Source organism: Electrona antarctica (assembly GCF_951216825.1).
Source record: "Electrona antarctica genome assembly, chromosome: 22".
NCBI classification, from domain to species: Eukaryota; Metazoa; Chordata; class Actinopteri; order Myctophiformes; family Myctophidae; genus Electrona; species Electrona antarctica.
The window spans coordinates 29718268-29739791 of record NC_136805.1 but is presented as its reverse complement, the minus strand read 5'-3'; the positions used below and the strand labels follow the sequence as shown (position 1 = coordinate 29739791).

The window sequence follows — 21524 nt, the reverse complement described above, 5'->3', positions numbered from 1 at the left end:
CCTGGCTGACCTTACCTTCAAGTGGCGCTGTTGAGCAGCCTTGAAATGAATGGACAGAGATTTATCATATAGCTACTATAGCTATATATTCTACTGCTTAACTCACCCCCCCCCTCTCTCTCTCCCCGTTTCAGAACACTATGAATCTGCCTCCAGACAAAGTAAAGATCCTCAGTCATTACGACAGTGAGAAGAAATGGGACCTGGTCTGTGATCAGGTGGGTTTTCCTAATACTGTGAAAGGTGTTTTCCATCCATCCCAGATCAACAGCTGGCCACGTGTACCAGCATCTGCCACCATGAAGCTCTGTCGGGTTACTGAAGAGAAGAAGTGGATGCCCCAGACATGACATCTTCGTCTCTTGGATGGTGTACTGTACTGTATAGTACAGTAGTATGTACAGTACTGTATAATAATGTAACCTTTTGTATTTATACTTGCTTGCCGGTGTTGCACAAAGAGGAAATTGCTGATACAAGCTCACACATGCAACCAAGTATAACTCAGTTACATACAGTGTTGTTCTAAATGTGGGGTCCGGGGACCCCCAGGGGTTCTTGAGCATAGCACAAGTTACATTTTAGTTTAACCACTTTAACCCTATACACTGTACAATGGCTTATTTGAAAATAGTCGACCAAAAGCTCACAACGCGATGCGATGTGTTGTGAGCTTGTACATCTACTATTTCCAAAAAGGTTGGCAAAGTTTTGTAATATTTTACAAAATGTTGTACGAAATGTTGCAGCAAATATTTTCAGATGAGGGTCTGCAGCCAAACACATAATAACTTGGAGGTTGACATGAAAAGGTTGTAGAACCACTGCAGAACATGCAGTGGTTGATGTGCTGAAGCCTGAAACCCACATACAGTACTTTGTGGATCAAAAGGTAATGACCTACAATGTAACAGAAGACCAGTGAAAACTACAGTTGACATACTAACACAGCATTGTGGCTATACCTCACCATGCTCACACACACACACACACACACACACACACACACACACACACACACACGCACACACGCTTGCGCGCGCATGTATGCACGCACTCTCTCTCTCTCACACACACACACACATGCGTACACACACACTCACACAAGCCCATCAATATTGCAGGTTGCTGTGGCAACTGTGGTGAGGCCCATAATGTCTTGGTGGGAGAGTGACACATGATACATCGTATAACGTCGTACTTGAATGGTGATGCTAATCTTTCCGTGAGGTCATCAAAAAACGTGGTCCAGTTAAATGAGTGACATCATGGGTTCGGATGTACTTGAAAAGAATGTGTCTCTGTGGATGCTAGTTAAAATGAATTGTGTGTGGATAAGTGCCATTACGTGTGTCTGTGTAAAAGTCCCAGCTGGGCTCTGCGGCAGAGCCTCTGGCCCTCTGAGACCATGTATTCGATCATAATTAAAGGTATGTGTTTGGGTGTTGTCTGTGTGCGTGCGTGTGCACTTCTGCATGCAGGAACGGTTCCAAGTGAAGAATCCCCCCTCTGCCTACCTGGACAAGTTGAAAAGTTATCTGGACCATGGAGGGGTCAGCAAGAAGGTGCGGTACACTGCTCATTACTCAATAGTCTGACATTCAGGTCAGGGTCTTTGTTGAGCCAAACAAGTATATCACATTCATATTTCAATTATAAATCGTGTTGGAGCATGCTATCTTTCATCGTCATTTAGGGAAACTAGGTAATACACCATGTCCGACATAGCTGCCTGTCTCCTGGGTAGACATTCCGCAGTCAGCTCTGTGTTTTGAAAAATAATAATTAAAAATATTGCTCTGTTTTACGATCTTGTTTGTTTGTGTTGTCAGTTTAAGAGGCGTGTGCAGGAATCCACCCAGGACCTGAGAGAACTGGAGATCTCTCTGAGGACGAATCACATTGGGTGAGGACCTTCTCTAGCCTCTCTCATAATCCTTTTTGTCTCCGTCCGTCCTTCTGTCCGTCCTTCCGTCCGTCCGTGTGGGTGCGTGTCTGTGTGTGAGAGTGTCCGTCTGTGAACAGCTAATCTCGGGCACCGCTGCTTGATCGCAGCGAAACTGTGCGCACACACTCCCTGGATGCCAGACCAGAACCCCAAGTGCCCCCAATGATTCACATGGGCCTGTTATAGTGCCACCAGGAGGTATCTTTATAGTCATTAAACGAAACAGGTCTTTCAGATTCCATCCTGATTGGCTAGGATTGGCTTCCAAAGTTTGCAGGAGTGCTCCGTTTTGAACAAAATGCCTCAAATCATGAACACAGTGTGTGATTTCTGTGAAATTTTGCACACACATTCCCACTATCAGCCTCATGGTGGCATTATAACATACCGATTGGTGTTTTTACCCATAACAGCACCGATCTCTGTAAAACGTTGTATGCGCACTCCCTAGAGGCCAAGGGAAAAAAACGTTTGCCTTTGCTGTACAATAACTGTAGTTTTATCATCTTTATCTGTATTTTCCTCTCACAGCTGGGCCCAAGAGTTCCTAAGTGAGGAGAACCGAGGTCTGGATGTTCTTGTGGATTACCTATCTTTCGCTCAGTGTGCTGTCATGTGAGTTCCATATGTTCTTATTTTAACGACAGTTGAAAACATTTCTCCAAACTACAAGTAGCAGATTTAATTTCACTTACAGAGAGCACTATACCAGAAGATTTTAGCAGATGAACAACATGACTTAAAACCCTTCCCTGCTCCGTATTAGCTCAGTCAGGCAGAGCACACCACCAGGTTTCTGGGTCCAATCCCGGGCACCACCAACTCAGTGTATGGGTAGCCTCGGCCCCAGCCTTACTCTTCTGTGAAGAGAAAAGCCTGGTCACAACCTAAGGCAGAGACGCTATCAGCGGAAGTGTCTGTCCGGAACATCCGTCAGATGTATTTCCCGATATTTATACGGTATTTTTCCGACCAATCACAACACTTGTTTCATTCACAGAGACTGTAAACTGACTTGTAAAGCATCAACGTCATTTCCTTGAACGGTACTTCCGCCAAAATCCCGCAACTACCGCCCCCAAACAATGATAGCGTCTACAGCGTAGGTCTTGCCGAGCGTGGTGTGTGAGTAGCATGGCTTCGGAAAGTAAGTTCTGCAGTAAGCCCCATGAGCTTACTGCAGAATGAGCTGGTGTTGTGCTCAACCGCAGCGATCCATCTTCCAGAGGACGACACCCACCCTCGTTCTAAGGACGATACTGACAATAGGCCATTCCGACTGACCTCTGACCCAGCCTGCTTAAGAGTGGTTTACGGAGAGCTAGCCTGCCAAAATGCCTGAAATGTGTTGAGCTCAGACGATGGTCTTTTAATTGCCGGTCAACTGAAAATGAAGCTCCGTGACAGTTCATGCAGTGTAAATGCTGACTTTTCTTGTCATGATCTTTCTCTTCACTGCAGGTATGACATGGACAGTTTGGACAATGGTGCTGTGCCCACAGATAAAGGTAAACCTGTAGAGAGATCACTGGAAGACTTGAGCAGGAGTGCCAGCAACTCGCCTACCCACAGTGCCTCCAGATCTGGCAAAGGCTTCACGGCCAGGTAAGAATCCCAGTGTTGTGCGCTGTGCCTGTTGGCTGTCATGTGTTACATTCAGTAGTGGACAGTAACAAAGTACATTGACTCAAGTAAATGTGTTGGGTGTCTGTACTTAACTACGTACATTTCAAAGACAAATATTGTACTATTGACTCAGACCTATTTCAAATGTGGTGATGTACAGTACAAGCTCACAATGCATCATCATGAGCTTTATGATCTGCTATTTTCACTAGATTTGATATAACTATCAAATATAGTCAAGTACCATACTGCCAGGGGTTCAGTACTTTGTCCACCAATGATTCTGGTGAGATGTGTGCACTGTGTGTGTTGTCTTTCATGTGTTGAGTTGAATCCCAGGGTCACTGTGACTGGTTGTCATTTTCACCGTATTTACATAAAGCAGGGCAGACAAATGCATGTACAGCATGCTGAGTGTGTGCATTGGCAGCTTGCTCATACTCTCATGCTATTTATGCAGAAACATTTACAGTACACACATGCAAACACTTGCTTGTTCACACACACACACACATGCGCACACGCACACGCACACGCACACACACACACACACACACACACACACACACACACAGACACAGACACAGACGTACACCGTCTCTGAGGGGCCCCTGTTTGTCCGCTTGGGGTTATGACATGGGCATTGGGTACATATCGATGTGTGCAATAAAGATGCAATACAGATTAACACACTACTGGATTAATATGCATGCACGCACAGTTGCGCACACACACACAGTACGTTAGTCTCAAAGTTAGTTTCTATACAAATTCGGGAGATTGCTTCAGAGACACTATTACATTACACGTTTTTGGGGGAGTTCCATTCAGATATTTTGACTCTTTTCTTTTTTTTCTCGCCAGCCTTCATCAGGACTTTTTAAATCACTTATGAATTTTGAATTTCAAATTCATGCACAGCAATCTAGATTTAAAATCATTCTTCTGAGGTCCATGTATTTACAGAAATAAGTGATCATATCTCTGTGTGTGTGTGTGTGTGTGTGTGTGTGTGTGTGTGTGTGTGTGTGTGTGTGTGTGTGTGTGTGTGTGTGTGTGTGTGTGTGTGTGTGTGTGTGTGTGTGCGCGCGCGTGAATTAAATTAAATGTTCTTTTAATATGATAATCCACAATATATTGTCATTGTTTGTGTCATAAACTACTATATCACAGATTCATTATACAACAGTGAAGACAATACAATGGACAAAGGGATAAAGCAACAGTGCCCTCTCCTCATAATCTTCAGAATTGTACTATTCTTAAAGAGGGAGAGGAATGCATTCAGCTGCTAAGCAAATAACTACATTGACATTCCTATAGTTCTCTCATGGCGTTCCAATGAAATTAAAATGTCAGTCGTATAGAGATATCCTTCACCAGGTTTACAATTCATTTAGTCACATGAAAACCTCATCTATCTGGGATTTTGGTGTTGTATAGTTTATATTTACATATATTTACTATTTTTGTTTATTTTACATTCAAAATAAACAAAAATAGCTCACGTATGACTTTGTTGTGCACTGTATGCTATAATCTCTTTGAGTGGTTAAAATTCAGTACAATGTGTAAAATGATCTAAGACTAAGCTTATTACGTCTACCCCTTTGTTATTTAACTTAAAAATAAAATAAATAAATATATATACACCTTTTCCAAGTATTCAAACACATCAGTTCATGTAGCTTACAGTATTTCCAGTCGACAATGTCTAATCTTTCTCATCTGGAACTACTACATTCTTGTCGGGATAATTACTATGTACAGTAGTTGTTTGTTATCAGGGGACCTCCAGGTTGGCAACGTGAATCTTGCATCCACGTGAGGTTTGAACGTATGAGTGTATGAATGTCAGAAATGTCCGCAATGCTCAATTTGACAGACACGATTGGGCGGTTCCATTTGGTTGAGGACACACTGTCACTGATGCCTCCTTACTGCAGTGTGATTGTGATGATGTCTCAGTCATCGCCCTCAGCGAAGGCCTTTCACCCATCTGTCAATCAGCTCTTCAACTCTTTCTCTTGTTCTCATACCTTGTTATTTCCCATCTAGTCAGGGAATATTATCAGAATAATGTCAAATCTGGGAATACATTTCTTACCAAGATTTTTCTTCACCAATGTGTTTGTAAAGGTGTCAACTATAGCTAGCTATGTAGTGAGAGACACAGCAGTGATAATGGAAGGAATTGAACTCTGAGCTCTCCACCACAGGAAAGCCCAGAGGTCGTCACGTGTTGCCAGCCAGCGAGATGATGTTCACCTCTGCATCATGTGCTTACGTGCCATCATGAACTACCAGGTACCAGGTTCCTCCCACCAATGATTAAGCCTCTCTATGCACAGAATAGGGTCTTTAAACCTTTGTTGCCCGTATGCCCTAGAGAAGAATAAACAAATGCTTGCACACTGAGGGCTCCAATGCAACAGATGCTTTATTGCACCAAACCAAAAAAATCGGTGACGTTTTGAGCACAAATCTCTTCCTCAGACATGTGTAATAATAATGATAGCGACCTTCCCATAATGTGTGTGTGTGTGTGTGTGTGTGTGTGTGTGTGTGTGTGTGTGTGTGTGCGCGCACTCTGAAGTCTGGCTTCAACTTGGTGATGACCCACCCCTGCTGTGTCAACGAGATCACTCTTAGCCTCAACAATGGGAACCCTCGGTAAGGCTTGTGGTGTGCTCGGTAAGACTTGTATGTTGTAGCGGACACAATATATGCTCTATACAAGGTTTCCACCTGACAGCGACGATAACTCTGTACAAACTAACGTGTAAACAATGTTCCTACCTCCCCAGGACCAAGGCTCTGGTGCTGGAGCTGCTAGCTGCTGTTTGTCTAGTGAGAGGAGGCCACGACATCATCCTCTCCGCATTCGACAACTTCAAAGAGGTCAGATGGTCCTCCCAAGATCTCTTTTCTTTTCTGAATCCGACATTTTTAATCATCCCTAATTGCAAGACACTGCCCCCGCTGCCACCCTTAGAGCTGACCTGACCTCATCAAACCCTATACACTCAAGGCACGCTCCATATATGGCCAGTACAGAATTCATTCCATATGTTGATCTGACCCCCCATGCCAAAGCGCCAGCGCTCCCCCCGCATGTCTGCTGTCACCCAGGCTGATGCGTGATGGGCGAGGTCGCTTCTCGTCCTCAGGGCGTCTTACTGGTATGACCATCCCTATTCTGCGAAAATAGTAGACAATGTCACAATGTCATTGTTTTCTTAATGGCAGAATGCTTTGTTTGTGTGCTTATGAGCTAAAAGTGAGATTTTGAGACCTGTTTGACACAACCAGCGCCGGGATTCCTTCAAAATAGAAACTCTGGGGTGCCGGGAAGACATGGCCGCTTTTACTCTGTAAAGCCCCCCCCCCTTCTGTTCCGGAAAATAAAATGAGATATTTTTTTGCTACAAAGAGCGAAGCGTACGGTGGCCTTGGAGTCCAACTCAAACATAAAAAAAGGAAAAAATTCAGAATATTCTTCTCTCGTTTGATATCATTGAAGATGCGCTAGGACGTGTACACACGTCATTGCAACCCGTCGATTGGATTGTGGGCACGTCGGGTGGACTGAACCAGTTAAGCATGGCACGGCATTGACAGTATTTGGACTTACAGTATATCTTGGCCAGCTACTGTAGCCTCCACTACAGTTCTACTTTGCTTTACATTTGTATGATTTCATTGTCAAAGTTTTGACAATGAAAACCCTGTATTGTAGTTGAGCAAAAGTTATTACTTATAATGAATGATATCACAAATATCTTCTCTCGTATTTTCTTTAGTTATCCCTAACTAAACATAGGGTAGATTTATGCTAAAAGCAGGTTAGGCTCACTCTCATACCCCCCACACTCATATCAGCTGTCAAGCCCAGCTGTTTCACAAACGGCCTAAATGGAGTGATGAGACATTGATATGTGAAACACTTGTTGAGTTGAATGCGGCCTTTCCTTGACCTTCTCTCTCCGCTGTCTGAAAAGGCAGCAACTGTTGCCAGCAGATCACCTCTTGTGGTTACAACAAGCAAGACAGAACGGAGTCCAGCATCAACCTATAGGATAGGCTATTATTAGCAATGGTGGAGGATGCTAGGACCCTACCCTGCAACAGGCCCCTTAGCAGTATCTGGTGTTGGTAGGTCACTGTGAACAGGGCGCAGAGTTAACTTACATCAATTGGCCACTGAAGATTTAGAATTTAGTTTTATTTCTCTCAGAAAATGCATTTTCAGGTCAGGATACCAATGTTATCCAATCAGGATAGAGAACTCATGCAGGATACAGGATACTCCTGATTGGCCGAAATTGGCAACCCACCTGGGAAAATGTATTTGTAATGTAACTTACGTTTTCGATATACGCTGGCTGGTCTTAGTAAGGCTCACTCGGCAGCAGTTGTGGGTACATTCACTTCTTTTCAAGGGCCTGTAATATGACACAGTCAGCGATAGGCATCATCTCAATGATATACACGAGGTTCTGAAATATTTACATCCACAAGTGACTGCACCTGTCCACACTTTTCAAGAAAACGATAAATGCAGTTAATAATTGACATGGTTAACTACTGTATGTGATGGCGTTTCACTTACTGTAGAGTAAGTAGAGTCACATTTGAAGCTATTGCACCACACATCTTCTGTGTATTCTGTTCTGGAGGCTTATTTGCATGGTTAAAATGAAAATTCAAATGCTGTTCCCCCAAAGCACAACAAACATTTACCTGATCATTGTGATGGTAAATAACATGAGAATCTGTGCTCGTTGAGCTGAATATATTAACCCATTTTGGGTGGGAACCCCTTTTGGTGTTTTAAACATTATGTTGTAATTTAGCTATTGAAAAATAGCAGATCTACAAGCTCATAGCGCGCCACCGAGTGGCGCGCTATGAACTTGTAGGTCTGCTATTTTTGAAAAATCGTTAAAATGTGCCTCAAATCTTTCCGAAAATTGTCATGATTTTTTAATTTCGACGTCAGGCCTGAATGGGTTGACAGATTGATTTCAACCGCAATGTCAGAACCTGTCATTTTCAATCCACCAACTCATCTGGTGAGGCTGGTCAGTGCCAGGTTGACAAGAGGGCTATCGGTTACCGAGATGGCAGGCAGCTCCAGTAACACAGCAAGTGGCACTTGTGTTGGTACAGTGACGGCGGCAATGTGTGTGTGGGTGAGAGAGGAGGTGGAGATGGAGAGATAAACAGAGAGCACATGGCGGAGGAGTAAAGTAAGTAGAGGTGGACAGGCATTGTGCCAAGGGCTGGCTCGTGTGACCCTTGGCACCAGAGCGTGGGCATTGTTTTGGGCTCCGCGGGGCGGGTGGCCTGGAATGGTGCATTATTTAGAGGACATGAGTGGGCGAGGGGGTGGTGCAGCACAGACTGATGGTTCAGACTGGAGGCGTGTGTTGTCACAATTTGAGTCAAATTTCTCTCTCATGTGTGTGTGTGCGTCTGTCATGTGTGTGTGCGCGCACGCACGCACGCACGCACGCACGCACGCACGCACGCACGCACGCACGCACGCACGCACGCACGCACGCACGCACATATACATATACATATACATATACATATACATACACACGCACGCACGCACGCACGCATACACATACATACACATACATACACACACATACATACACACAAACACGTTGTTGTACAGTACTAAGAATGAGCTTTTGTAAAGACCTTTTTTATGCAGTTTTAGATAGGATAGGTAGAAAGACAGGAAACTGAGAGGGGGAATTACGTACAGTACAGTACAGTACAGTACAGTACAGTACAGTACAGTACAGTACAGTACAGTACAGTACAGTACAGGTCTCCAGTTGGAATCAAACCGGGGATGTTGATTATGTGGTTGTTGATTTTTTTTTTAAACAATATATTTATTGCATTTTTATTTTTTTATACAACAGAACAATACATAATACATCAGACAATACAATTACTTAAAAAAAAAACATACATTATATACATATATAAATACAGTATAATAAGGGCACAACAACATAGACCTTATGGCCACAAGACCAAACAACTGCAGAGAATACAGTTAGACATTTTCAGTCTCTACCATTAAATAAGATAAATCATTGACCGTAATATATTGGATAAACCGTCCCCATATTTTATCAAACATCTTTTGTTTATTCTTCAGAGTATAAGTGATTTTTTTCCAGAGGAAGGCACATAGATAGCTCCCTAAACCACTGAGCAATACATGGTTTGCCTATCTTTTTCCACGATAAAGCTATAGCCCTTTTGGCTTGTAGTTAAACATAAATCTAAAAAACTTTGTTCGCTACTCTGTATCTTATGGCCAGGTGGGTAAAGACCTAATAGAAACAGTTTCGGGTCAAGCTCAACATTTATCAACAATATCTTCTGAATCTCCCTCCTTACTTCTTCCCAGAATTCTTTCACTCTTGGGCATGCCCACAGACAATGGAAAAGTGTACCTTTGTCTTTACCACATCTAATACAAATATCTGGAATATCTACACTAAATGTATTTAATTTCTCTGGCGTGATAGTGATATACACCCTCATCAGTGTGGTTGTTGATTTGATAATGAGTTTTGAATTTTGATTTGATAATGAGTTTTGATTTGATAATGAGTCAGCTGTCGGCATGCTCCAAGACTGAGGTTTTGTTGAGCTAATACAAGTCATACAGTATGTACTTTACATAACACGCAGCACTAGCTTTAAGTGCCATTCGTTCCTGGTTATCTCTGAAATATGCTAAACTTGTAGATCACAGAGGCCAATGAATTCTGCTCGCTGTAACTGAAGTAGGCTATGACTGACTTGTCATGTCTCATATCCATCCACCACATATGACTAGTTTTGAGTGTTTGTGTAAAAAAAACTAGAGTGTATAGAAAGAGAGAGAGAGAGAGAGGCAGGTTAAGTGTGACATGCTGCCCCCATGTGGACACAGTGAAGTAGTCTCATATCCAGACCATCAAATGATAAGTTTGTTAACTGTGCTCACGTTCTATGGCTGAACAAAGACAAGACTGAGATATTTGCAGTAGGTGCTTAATGTAAGTCACTCTGGATTAAGAGTGTCTGCTAAATGCCTAAATTGTAATTGTAGGTGCTAAGGGACTCCTACTTGGCCTCACCCCCCGAACCCACCTCACCCCTGCCCACTTTGACAGACTGGAATGGCTTAGGGTCGACGACAGAGTACAGCATCTTGCAATGGGTCTGGTCCACAAGATTCGATACTCCACCAAGATACCCATGTACCTGTCTAGATACTTCCTTAATGTTAATGAAGTCCACACCCACAACACCAGAGGGAGTGCAACGAACCATGTACAACCCAGATTCGGCACAAACAATTATTTTCGCTCCTATGCCACCAAAATGTGGAACGCCCTACCAACAGTCATTAAGACATGCGAATCCCTTGACTCCTTCAAAACTGCTCTCAAAGGGCACCTACGGATGGCTGCAATTCGAAACTGGCCCCCGTAAAATCTGAATCCCCCCCACCGCCCCCCCCCCCTTTTTCCCTCACTGTATATGTTTCTTTTCCCTTTTTACCTCCATTATGATGAATTCCTGTTCTGTTCTTTGTCTATATAGAAGTGTCTATTTGTACGTCTCTAAATGTTTTGATGAATTGAACATGGTGGACCCTATTGTAAACAAGTGTAATGCTTAATTGGGTCGTCCACTCACAGTTAACAGCCTTTGTATTGAGTTTGTGCTTGAAATGTACTGTAATTCTGCAAACTGTTAATAAATATTTCAATCAATCAATCAATATGTGTGCATGCGAGTCCGTGCGTGCGTGCGTGCGTGCGTGCGTGCATCTTATTGTGGTTTTAAAAATAAAATTGACTTGTTTTGACTCAACACCAAATAGATACAGGATGATTCTATCAATAGCTGATTCTGCTCGGATCATGGCCTGTTTCGCATGTCATCCTATGTACAGTACATCCTCTTGTTCCTTTCTCTGTACTCTGCTATGCTATTTTATGAAGCAGAAATGTCTTTAAGATGAATATGATGGACTTCGACAGATGGCTCAGTTCTGATGTTAATCGTGACCTTTTGCATCGTTTCCCAGGTGTGTGGAGAGAGGAGCCGCTTTGAAAAACTCATGGAGTACTTCTGCAACGAGGACAACAATATTGACTTCATGGTAAAGTTACTGTGACTGAACATGTATTGAAGATATATAACTGAGTGTCTAATGTCGGATCCAAAGGGAGACTTTAGTCCCAGACCATTTGTTTGGATACTCACAATGTGTTAAAATGTAAAATGTATGGTTCTGATTAATGGCAGTAAGTGCCACGGTCATTTGAAGTCGTACAATATACCATATAACTTTGAACAGCACATACAGTACACAGATGTACCACTTTAAAAATGATCGTGGCTCGCACTAGTGACATGCTCAATGTCATGACACATAGATCAGGGATGAGTAGCCTACAGGATAACCAACCAGACATCCAACTGACAGAATCATACCTGTGGCTGTGGTCTGACATGTCCATTCATTCAACCCATACATTCATTGAGACTTACTATTAGACAGCAATTTCCAAAGCATACCATGCTTTGTTAGGTATTTGAGGAAGCCATTGGATTCAGTTGATTTCAGTATGGTACTGTATGTGTCTTGCTTTAGATGGGTAACCCAACAGAACACACTATAATGTGTAGTTATTTTCTGTCAAAGGCATATTTGCATTTTAATCAATCTTAAAGTACAGATTGATATATATGATTGAATAATCGAGAAAATATTGATTTACAAACCAAATTCAATCATCTTTGTTGTTAATCAATTATTGTTGTAGGTTTGGTAAGGTTTTAAAGACTATAGACAAATGCATGTAGCCATTAATGGAAGATTGTCTATATATATTTGATGATTACAGGTTTTCTGTGTTTTTGCTTGCGATCTCTGTAAGAGAAAAACAATCTTTCCACAAGAGGTTTCTATTCTTCAATGCTGTTTCATGTATGTACAGTATGTATGTACTTACAACCTTTGCCCACCAGGCGGCGTGCATGCAGTTCATCAACATTGTGGTCCATTCGGTGGAAAACATGAACTTCAGAGTCCACCTTCAGTATGAGTTCACCTGCCATGGTCTGGATGAATACCTTGAGGCAAGTTATTCTGAACACTCAGAAGACATCACCCATAATTATTAGTGACAAGTCAAAGTGCAGATATTATTTTTATATATTTGTCAAGCAATACATGTAAACCAGGCCTTATAGATCACGTCTACTTATTTTATTTGTCACCTGCACATATACTGTATAACACATATGGTAGCAACATTGCCAGCAGTGAAATGATTAACTCAATTATTTCTCAACAGTGTGAAAAAAATACATCAGATTCACAATAACCTATGAATCTATGGAAATTGGAATACAAATAAATCAGAATTTGTGCTCTTTAACAGCTTCATTGATGCAACTCCAAACGGCAACTCTGCTTGTCTGTATGAGAGTGGACGGTTAAATGTTGTGGCCTCCCGCTGTGCCCCTGTGTAGAGGTTAAGGTTCACCGAGAGCGACCGACTGCTGGTGCAGATCCAGGCCTATTTGGACAACCTGTTTGACGTCGGGATGCTGCTGGAGGATGCAGAGACCAAGAACACTCTGCTGGAGCACATGGAAGAGCTGCAGGAACACAACGCACAGGTGAGTGAGTGTTGACACCAATGAAAAGAGGACACAGTCGCTTTCCCCGGATTTAATGGGTTCATATATTGAACTGAGGCTCGGCGATAGGACGATTTCATACTTTTACCACGATTACTTTGAGTGATTATTTTATATAGACCTGTTATAAACCTGTTATAAACTCTTTTTTCCCCCCACGATTTTGCACCCATTTTTTCACCCAGTGTTAATTATCTAATGCAGCGGTTCTCAAACCCCTGTTACCTCCTGACATAGCTGACGCACCCCCCCCCCCCCCCCCCCCACATATGGAAATAAAAAATTGCATAAGCTATATAGAGACATATTTCCTATACAGTATATCCACATGTAGGCCTACTGTATGTACATACTGTATATGAACCTGAATATGGCATATACTGTATATGCAGCATAGGCTATATTCTGCATATACTTGCCATATGTTGGCATATGTTAATATATATATATTTTTTTTTAAGATATTTTTTTTGCGGCTTACGCCTTTTATTGGTTTTTGAAGGGACAGACAGTAGGCTGACAGGAAACGGGAGAGAGATGGGGGAAGACATGCAGTAAAGGCCGTGTCGGGCTCGGGAGTCGAACCCGCGGCACACTGCGACTGGATTACCAGTCGGGTGCCCAGACAGTTACGCCACCGCCTGGGCCATGTTAATATATTTAAAATAAAACCATAGCACCACCATTAGCCTTTTCATGCCACGCACCCCTAAGAAGGTGCTCGAGCACCACAGTTTGGGAACCACTGACCTAGTGTAATCCTGGGCACTGCGCTTCCTCATTCTTCCTTCTATGCATGAGGAGTCCAAGCTGCTTCTTTTCACCTGACAGGGGGGAGTTTCCCCGGCCGGATGTAGCGTGTGGAAGGAACATGTTATTCCGACCAGTGCCTTTCCCCTCCATCAGGCGCCCCGGCTGGCCAGGGGGAGGTAGTTTAGAGACCAGGATTACTGCATGATTTTTGTGAGGGTACCTACCCTAGGGGACACGGGGAGAACATGCAAACTCCACACAGAAAGGCCCTTTCGCCAACCCCGCCTCGGGTATGGCAACTGAGGAGGGAGCACGCCCCCAGCGCCTACAGCACCCCCAGCGGGAATCGAACTCAGGACCTTCTAGCTGTGAGGCGACAGCACTACCGACTGCCACCGTGCCCCCCTTAAACATTAAACATTAAACTTTTTAAGTCATCACATTATTGGCTTCGGAATGTGACAAAGAAATCTCCATTAATTCAAGGCGGTGGCCGAACGGTTTGCGGAGCGGTCTTGATACCGGAAGGTCGCCAGTTCGTATCCCCGGACCGGCACGTTAAAATTACCACCGCTGAAGTGCCCTTGAGCAAGGCATTGAACCACTACCATGAAATGTTCTATGAGCAGGGCCTGGCTGTAAACAAGTATCTGATGCTTAGTCCAGTTACCCTGGGTAAATATAGTAACTTTGCTTTGCTTTGCTTTGGATGTGCAATTGATAGAAAATGTGTAATTATTTTACAAATTCCAATAGGCAATTGGTTATTATTATTTTATTAATAATAACGTATTTTTTACATTATTAAGTAACATTAGGACGTCATCTCTAGTGAGAACTAGAGAATTTACTTTACTTTTGTTTGCTCAGCTACTGTATGCTAATTGCCTATTACTGTTCTAAGACAGTAGTGATTGTTTCTTCAGTTCTTTATTGATCTAATTTACCTAATCAATCAACAGACCCTCATGTGACATTCCTAGTTGTAGCTGTGGGCAGGTATATAAACTGTGAATCCCTGTTGTTCAATGAGCCAGACTGGGTTTCCATTGTGTGTGTGTGCTTGGCAGCTCAACATGAGACTCCAGGAGAGTGAAAGGGAGGCCGTGGAAAAAGTATCAGAACTGGAGAAGAAACTCATTCAGACCACCAAAGACGTGGAGCTATTGAAGGTACAGTACAGCCATCATCACACTGACCTTCCTATGACACAGATATGGGCAGCCTACAGTAGAGGTGTGCATATAGTGCAGTTGGGCCATCGAGTGCCAAATGACAATAATGATGTAAAGTGATTAACATTATTACTTACTTCATCATTCAGTGGTGAATAGATGAATAGTTCAGAAGTTACGTAACACAATGTGTTAATAATTGACCTCCTCTTGACCTTGTAATTTGTTCAGTAACTTTCACCATAGGTCAAATATAGGGGTAGAAAAATGATCATGAGAACATCCTTGTTCTGATTCATTGATGATACTGTGTATTAACCCATTCTGACCTGAGATCAGATTAAAAAATGTCTTCTACATCCTGACAGTTTTCTGAAAAAGCTATGTTTCTATGTCAGTCGTTCTTCGATTTTTCTAAAATAGCAGACCTACAAGCTCGTAGCGCGCCACTCGGTGGCGCGCTATGAGCTTGTAGATCTGCTATTTTTCAATAGCTAAAGCATAACATAATGCTAACACCAAAAGGGGTTCCCGCCCAAAATGGATTAAGCCAAGTTATAACTGTCATATCATATACGGTATATTGTTGTGTTGTCTGTGTTGCAGGAGAGTCTACGAGAGTCCTGCTCCCAAGTAGCTGTGTTGCAGCAGCGGGAACGAGAGAGAGAGATAGAGCGCGAGAGGGAGAGAGAGAGAGAGATGGACAGGGACCGTTCAGCCCAAGCATTGAGAGAGCTGGAGGCCAAAGTTCAAGGCTTGGTGGAGCAGGGTCTGGTCCGAATGGAACGCAGGCCCTCTGGAAGCCTGGACATCCAAGTGGTCCCCATTATCCAACTCGTCCCACACACAGGTGATTCTGGACAGAGACACACGTATGGTCGTATGCCTAATATATACAGTATATATATATATATGTTGTGAGACCGCATAACAGCCAATTAAAAAATAACTAATAAAATATGAAAGATGGCACTTCCAATCCACAAGCCGCTTTGGCTAATTAATTTAGAATGCCAGTTTTACTTAGAAGCTAAAGTAACTTGAACTGATTGAATGACTAAGCACTATATGCCCAAGCCAAGAGCTAAGGCATTGGCAAACTTCTGTTCAGTTTCTGCGATAATTGGCATTGGTGTGCGTCCGTGCGTGCGTGCGTGCATATCTTGGTTCACGTCTGCTACAGTATATGTTGTGAAAACACTTTGAAAAGGCTCCAATGGAGATTGTATGCACTCGTTTGTTTTCATTTCTGGATCAGATCGGGTCACAGAATTAACAGATACTCTTAAATGTTATCATAGACCAAATGTGTAAAAGTGTATTTTAGTAACATTTTCTTTTACCTTTTTCCCCCTCCCCCATCTCTAGATAATGCAGTTGATAGCTGTACTGAGAATGCCACCTCCACAGATCCCCTCTCGCCAGAAGCTTCTGTAGAAGGACCATCAACTCCTCCTCCTCCTCCACCTCCTCCCCCACCACCTCCTCCGCTCCCCCCAGGCTCGACGGGACCACCTCCCCCTCCCCCTCCACCCCCTCCTCCACCTCCACCATCACTGCTGGCCCCAGGAGGTGGTGCACCCTTGCCGGTAGTAGGTGCGCCCAGCGGACACTTGGGTGAGGAGCTAAAGGAGCCGAGACTGTTTTTGTTGCTCATGCATTGAATTTATGAAGCACCTCAACTATTTCCTTTATTTTATCAAAAAACTAGGGGCGAAATAATATTATCAAATATTTAGTCAACCATTAGAAAAGGCATAATGTAAAATTAACCAAAATCTAAATGTTGGTCTTTATGGTATTATTATAAGATGAAAAGTTATGTATTTTGACTGATAGGTGAGCTTAAGCAATTGTAAGATGTCTGATTGGGTTCAGATACTGTAACTTTACCATCATTTTGTACTTCATTACCTTCTTTCACTGTCATTTTATTATCAAAATCAATGGCATAGAGTGGATTAATGGAATAATCTGATGAATCCAGTGTGAATATACTGTAATGGTTAGTTGCAGTCCTACATGAAAGTGCACCGTGTTGTTTCAGTGTGTGATGGTGAGTTCTTCTCTCTCAGGCCCCAGGAAGAAGAGGACCATTCAGACTAAATACCGCATGCCACTGTTCAACTGGCAGGCGCTGAAACCCCACCAGGTGGCCGGGACCATCTTCCATGAACTGGATGATGAGCATGTGCTGGAGGTGAGAGCATGGAAGCAACACTGTACTGCTCACTGTGTCACTGCTTCTAGAATGTCTAGGTCAATGGTTCTCAAACCCTTACATTTCAATCTACGGTAAGGACAGCAGGAACGCCCACTAGGAGATTTTTATCGCCCAGAGTTGCCGCTGTTAAAACGTAGGGAAAGACGAAATATATTGCCAATTTCGTCAACAAAGAAAAACTAGACTAAAATGTCAACTAAAATCATATGATACTTATTCGACTAAAACTAACACCTTTCAGATGACTAAAATATGACTAAACCTAAATAAAAAATTATTCAAAAGACTAAACTAAATCAAATTGCTGTCAAAATGAATACTGGTGTTGATGATGTACAGTATATGACCATACAGTACATGGGAGAAAGATGGACCTGCAGACAGACCTGTGACTCAAAGCTCTGCCAATCTCTGAAGCCGATGGGTTGAGTTGGCCAATCAGGGAAACCTTTGCCTCCACCCTCCCAAAGATTGAGTGCATCCTCCACAGGCCCGCGGACAGACGGATAAAACCATCCCTAGTTTTTGGGTTCTGGACAATCATCGGTCTGACCGATTCCCACTTGGCACTGCACACGCCTGTCATACCCAAGTGCCTGAGTTATGGACAGACAGACAGAAAAACAGACACAGATTTTCACAATGTAATGATGGATATTAAAGGTATATTCAGTGATTTGACTTAATTCAAATATCACTTATTTTTTCTTTTTTTCTGGATAATCCTCCCTACTATAGAGTGTGCTGACCATATAAGAAAATCCTCCCTGTCCCCAGTGAGCCCCTGGGGTCAAAAAACCCTAGTTTCAGTTTTGGTGGCGGGTGGCAAAGCCTTCATCCAATCAGGATGAGAGGGGCCTTCCTCCAATCATGATCGAGTGGGGGCGGGCCTTGGTGCACATGCTGTTGGCCTGTTGCACTTCCCCCCACTGTAGAGCGTGCATGTGCACATTTTGTTACCGGGGCGGACTGGGTGGTTTTCCAAATCACCCAAATCACTGAATGCTCCTTTAATTAATATTACGAAATGTACAAGACATTTCCTTTTATTCTTTTTGTCATTTCTTCCCTGCCAGGAACTAAACATGGATTCCTTTGAAGAGCAGTTCAAGACCAAGGCCCAAACAGCCCCTACTGGGGTACTGGGTACTATCAAGATGAAGGCAGCCCACAAGACACCCAGTAAGGTGTCCCTACTGGATCCCAACCGGGCCAAAAACCTGGCCATTACACTACGCAAAGCAGGAATGGCTGCCTCTGATATTTGCACTGCCATAGAGACGTATGTACTTGCCTGTTTTCTCTGATTTTCATTCTACATGTGTTTTATATTTGATTGAAAATGTGTAAAAGGGCAAGTTCTTAAACAATGCATACACATAATAAACCAGTTCCCACTCAAGAGTTAGGGTTGTGGACAATAAACAACTATTACATTCTATTTTGTATAATCGTGGGACCGGGAATTCAAATTCAAAAGAAATTGTGATCTTCAGGTCACAAAATGGCCCCTACACTGAGACCTGTTACCCACCATATTCTAGATACAACCAGTATTGACCCTTACACCTTTGAAGGTTTTTCATTGATACAATCACTGATCTGAGGTCAGCGTATACATTTACTGTTCCAGATCGCACATCTTCTCCATGCCCTCCTGCTGTCTTTGATCAGTTTCAGCCAGTAACCCTCCCCCTCACTCTCTGACGTGCAGTCTACAAACTGCCCCATGCACAGATTACATCTCCTCCCGTCTTCTCAAAGAAGTTTTTTGTTCACTTGGCCCAATTGTATTGATTGATTTTGATTGATTGATTGATTGATTGATTGATTGAAGTATTTATTAACAGTTTGCAGAATTCCAGACTCAATACAAAGACCCAATAAAGCATTACACTTGTTTACAAGAGGGTCCACCTTGTTCAATTCATCAAAACACTGATCAACACGTGCCTTATCTCAGGGTGCATCCTGGCTGCCTTTAAACATCCTATAATTTGATGACATCTTTTGTTTGTTTGATTACATTTGATTGTATTGTTTTGTTGCTCTCCATTATGCTACTGTAGATACAGTACAGCCATAATGGCCCCTACACTGTGCCCCTTTGCCCCTCTGTATACTAGATACAACCAGGAAGCTCTGAGCCTGGACTTCCTGGAGCTGTTGGAGCGTTTCATCCCATCAGAGTATGAGCTGAAGCTCATCCACAGCTACGAGAGTGAGGGCCGGCCCCCAGAGGAGCTCAGCATGGAGGACCACTTCATGGTGTGCTTTGGGAAGATCCCACGGCTGTCCCAGCGCATCAGCACTCTCACTTTCATGGGCAACTTCCCTGACGTTATTCAGCTAATTCAGCCTGTGAGTTCCCACGGGGCTTCAGCAGACGGCTTCAAAGACCTGGTTTACTTCTGAATCAGGCGGCTTTCCGACAGGAATCTTGTTTTTTTGTTCATATGTTTGCACCTGGAGGTTCAGATATATTGTCGTTACAGTAGAAGACATGGACTGTGGTCCATATCTTGCGCCACCCCTTACCCCTTATGCCTAAACTTATTTGCCATTTTTTACTATTTTAAAACATTTTGAAATAGTTCAAATAGCTGATCTACAAGCTCACAACGTGTCGATGTAGATTGGCTAAGATAGGGCCCCATGTGTATTCTTGTACCTTCCATTACATTCCATACGTTAAATTTGTACTTCTGTCATACTCATAGTAAAGACAAAGGCACATTCACATGGATGGACAATAGAGATTCTGTTCTATTCTATGCCATGCACATTTTTGTACTGATTGTATTCATACTGTTTAACAAACAAGTAACTATATTCTTCATTGTCCTGACAGCAACTTGATGCCATCATTGCTGCCTCTATGTCGATTAAATCATCCAGAAAGCTGAGGAAGGTCTTAGAGGTGAAATCATATCTCCATACATTATACACAGTAACACAGATGTATAGGTAAACATTGGCTTTGATTTGATTGATTGAATACTTAATTAACAAGATTGCTAACAGTACAAAGCTAAAAGGACAACAGCAGTGGTTCCCACCAGTGGTTGCTGTATGTGAGGCAGAGTACGAATGATGCCCTGTATCTTATATCTTGTTACTTTCTGTACAAATGTGTTGCTGCCAATTGACAGCGACTGTAGTTGAGAAATCCCAGCATGCACTGCATGTTGTGTCCTTGACAAGAATTGTGACTGATTCTGATGTGCCACAGATCATCTTGGCATTTGGAAACTACATGAACAGCAGCAAGCGAGGGGCAGCCTATGGCTTCAGGTTGCAGAGTCTAGACTTGGTAAGAGAAAACATAATGACAAATTAAAGCCCCCAGTATTTTGTATTAATTATGAAAATAATAATGTAATTTGTCTAACATTCAGAATTTCCAAAGCCACTTCAGGCACTTGCACGTGTCTGTCCTCAGTTAAATGTAAAATAATGTACCCTCTTGTACCTATTCTTATAGTGGTGTATTATATATGTCTTGCCTTATTTAATGTTATTTATACAACCACATCATTGCTGTTGTCTCTCCTCTGTCCAGCTGTTGGACACCAAATCGACAGACCGCAAGCAGACCCTGCTGCACTTCATTGTGGGCATCATCCAGGAGAAGTACCCCCAGATCCAGTCCTTCTATGCAGAACTACACTTCATGGACAAGGCTGCTCTTGGTACGAGGCCTCTGCTTATTATATTTTATAGATGGGGGTCCGCGGCAAAATACATATCATTTTAGGGGTCCTTGACATGAAAAAGAAACCCCTTATCTCTAAACTTTTTTGCCTTTTTTTCTCCTTTTTTTTCACTATTTTGAAAAGCATTAACATTGTTCAACTAGCCGATCTACATCAACACGTTGTGAGCTTGTAGATCGGCTATTTGAACTATTCAAAAATGTTTTTCAAAATATTAAAAAAAGCAAAGAAGTTTAGGGATAAGGGGTTTAGCCCTGGCGAAAATAGGGCCTAGGTCCTGGCATTTAAGCTTTTTCTCTATCTTCTTCTTCTATAACCTGTATTTACCAGGTTAACGA

The 21524-nt window shown here is 42.7% G+C and overlaps 2 protein-coding genes across 2 annotated transcripts in view; one reads left to right on the top strand and one right to left on the bottom strand.

Annotated features, from left to right (window-relative positions):
* Positions 1–21524, bottom strand: part of ipmkb (inositol polyphosphate multikinase b) — a 152899-nt gene that overhangs the window by 88970 nt on the left and 42405 nt on the right. The gene's annotated exons all lie outside the window — the stretch shown is intronic.
* Positions 1–21524, top strand: part of fmnl1b (formin-like 1b) — a gene marked incomplete at its 5' end in the record, with an annotated part of 37638 nt that overhangs the window by 11794 nt on the left and 4320 nt on the right. Inside the window, 21 exon segments of the mRNA XM_079492969.1 lie at positions 135–218; positions 1482–1565; positions 1833–1906; positions 2480–2563; positions 3410–3553; positions 5794–5881; positions 6171–6247; positions 6382–6475; positions 11694–11768; positions 12641–12751; positions 13148–13297; positions 15142–15243; positions 15853–16096; positions 16631–16660; positions 16663–16863; positions 17322–17446; positions 18547–18752; positions 19597–19831; positions 20322–20390; positions 20703–20783; positions 21033–21162. Coding sequence (XP_079349095.1) covers positions 135–218; positions 1482–1565; positions 1833–1906; positions 2480–2563; positions 3410–3553; positions 5794–5881; positions 6171–6247; positions 6382–6475; positions 11694–11768; positions 12641–12751; positions 13148–13297; positions 15142–15243; positions 15853–16096; positions 16631–16660; positions 16663–16863; positions 17322–17446; positions 18547–18752; positions 19597–19831; positions 20322–20390; positions 20703–20783; positions 21033–21162 — 2488 coding nt within the window.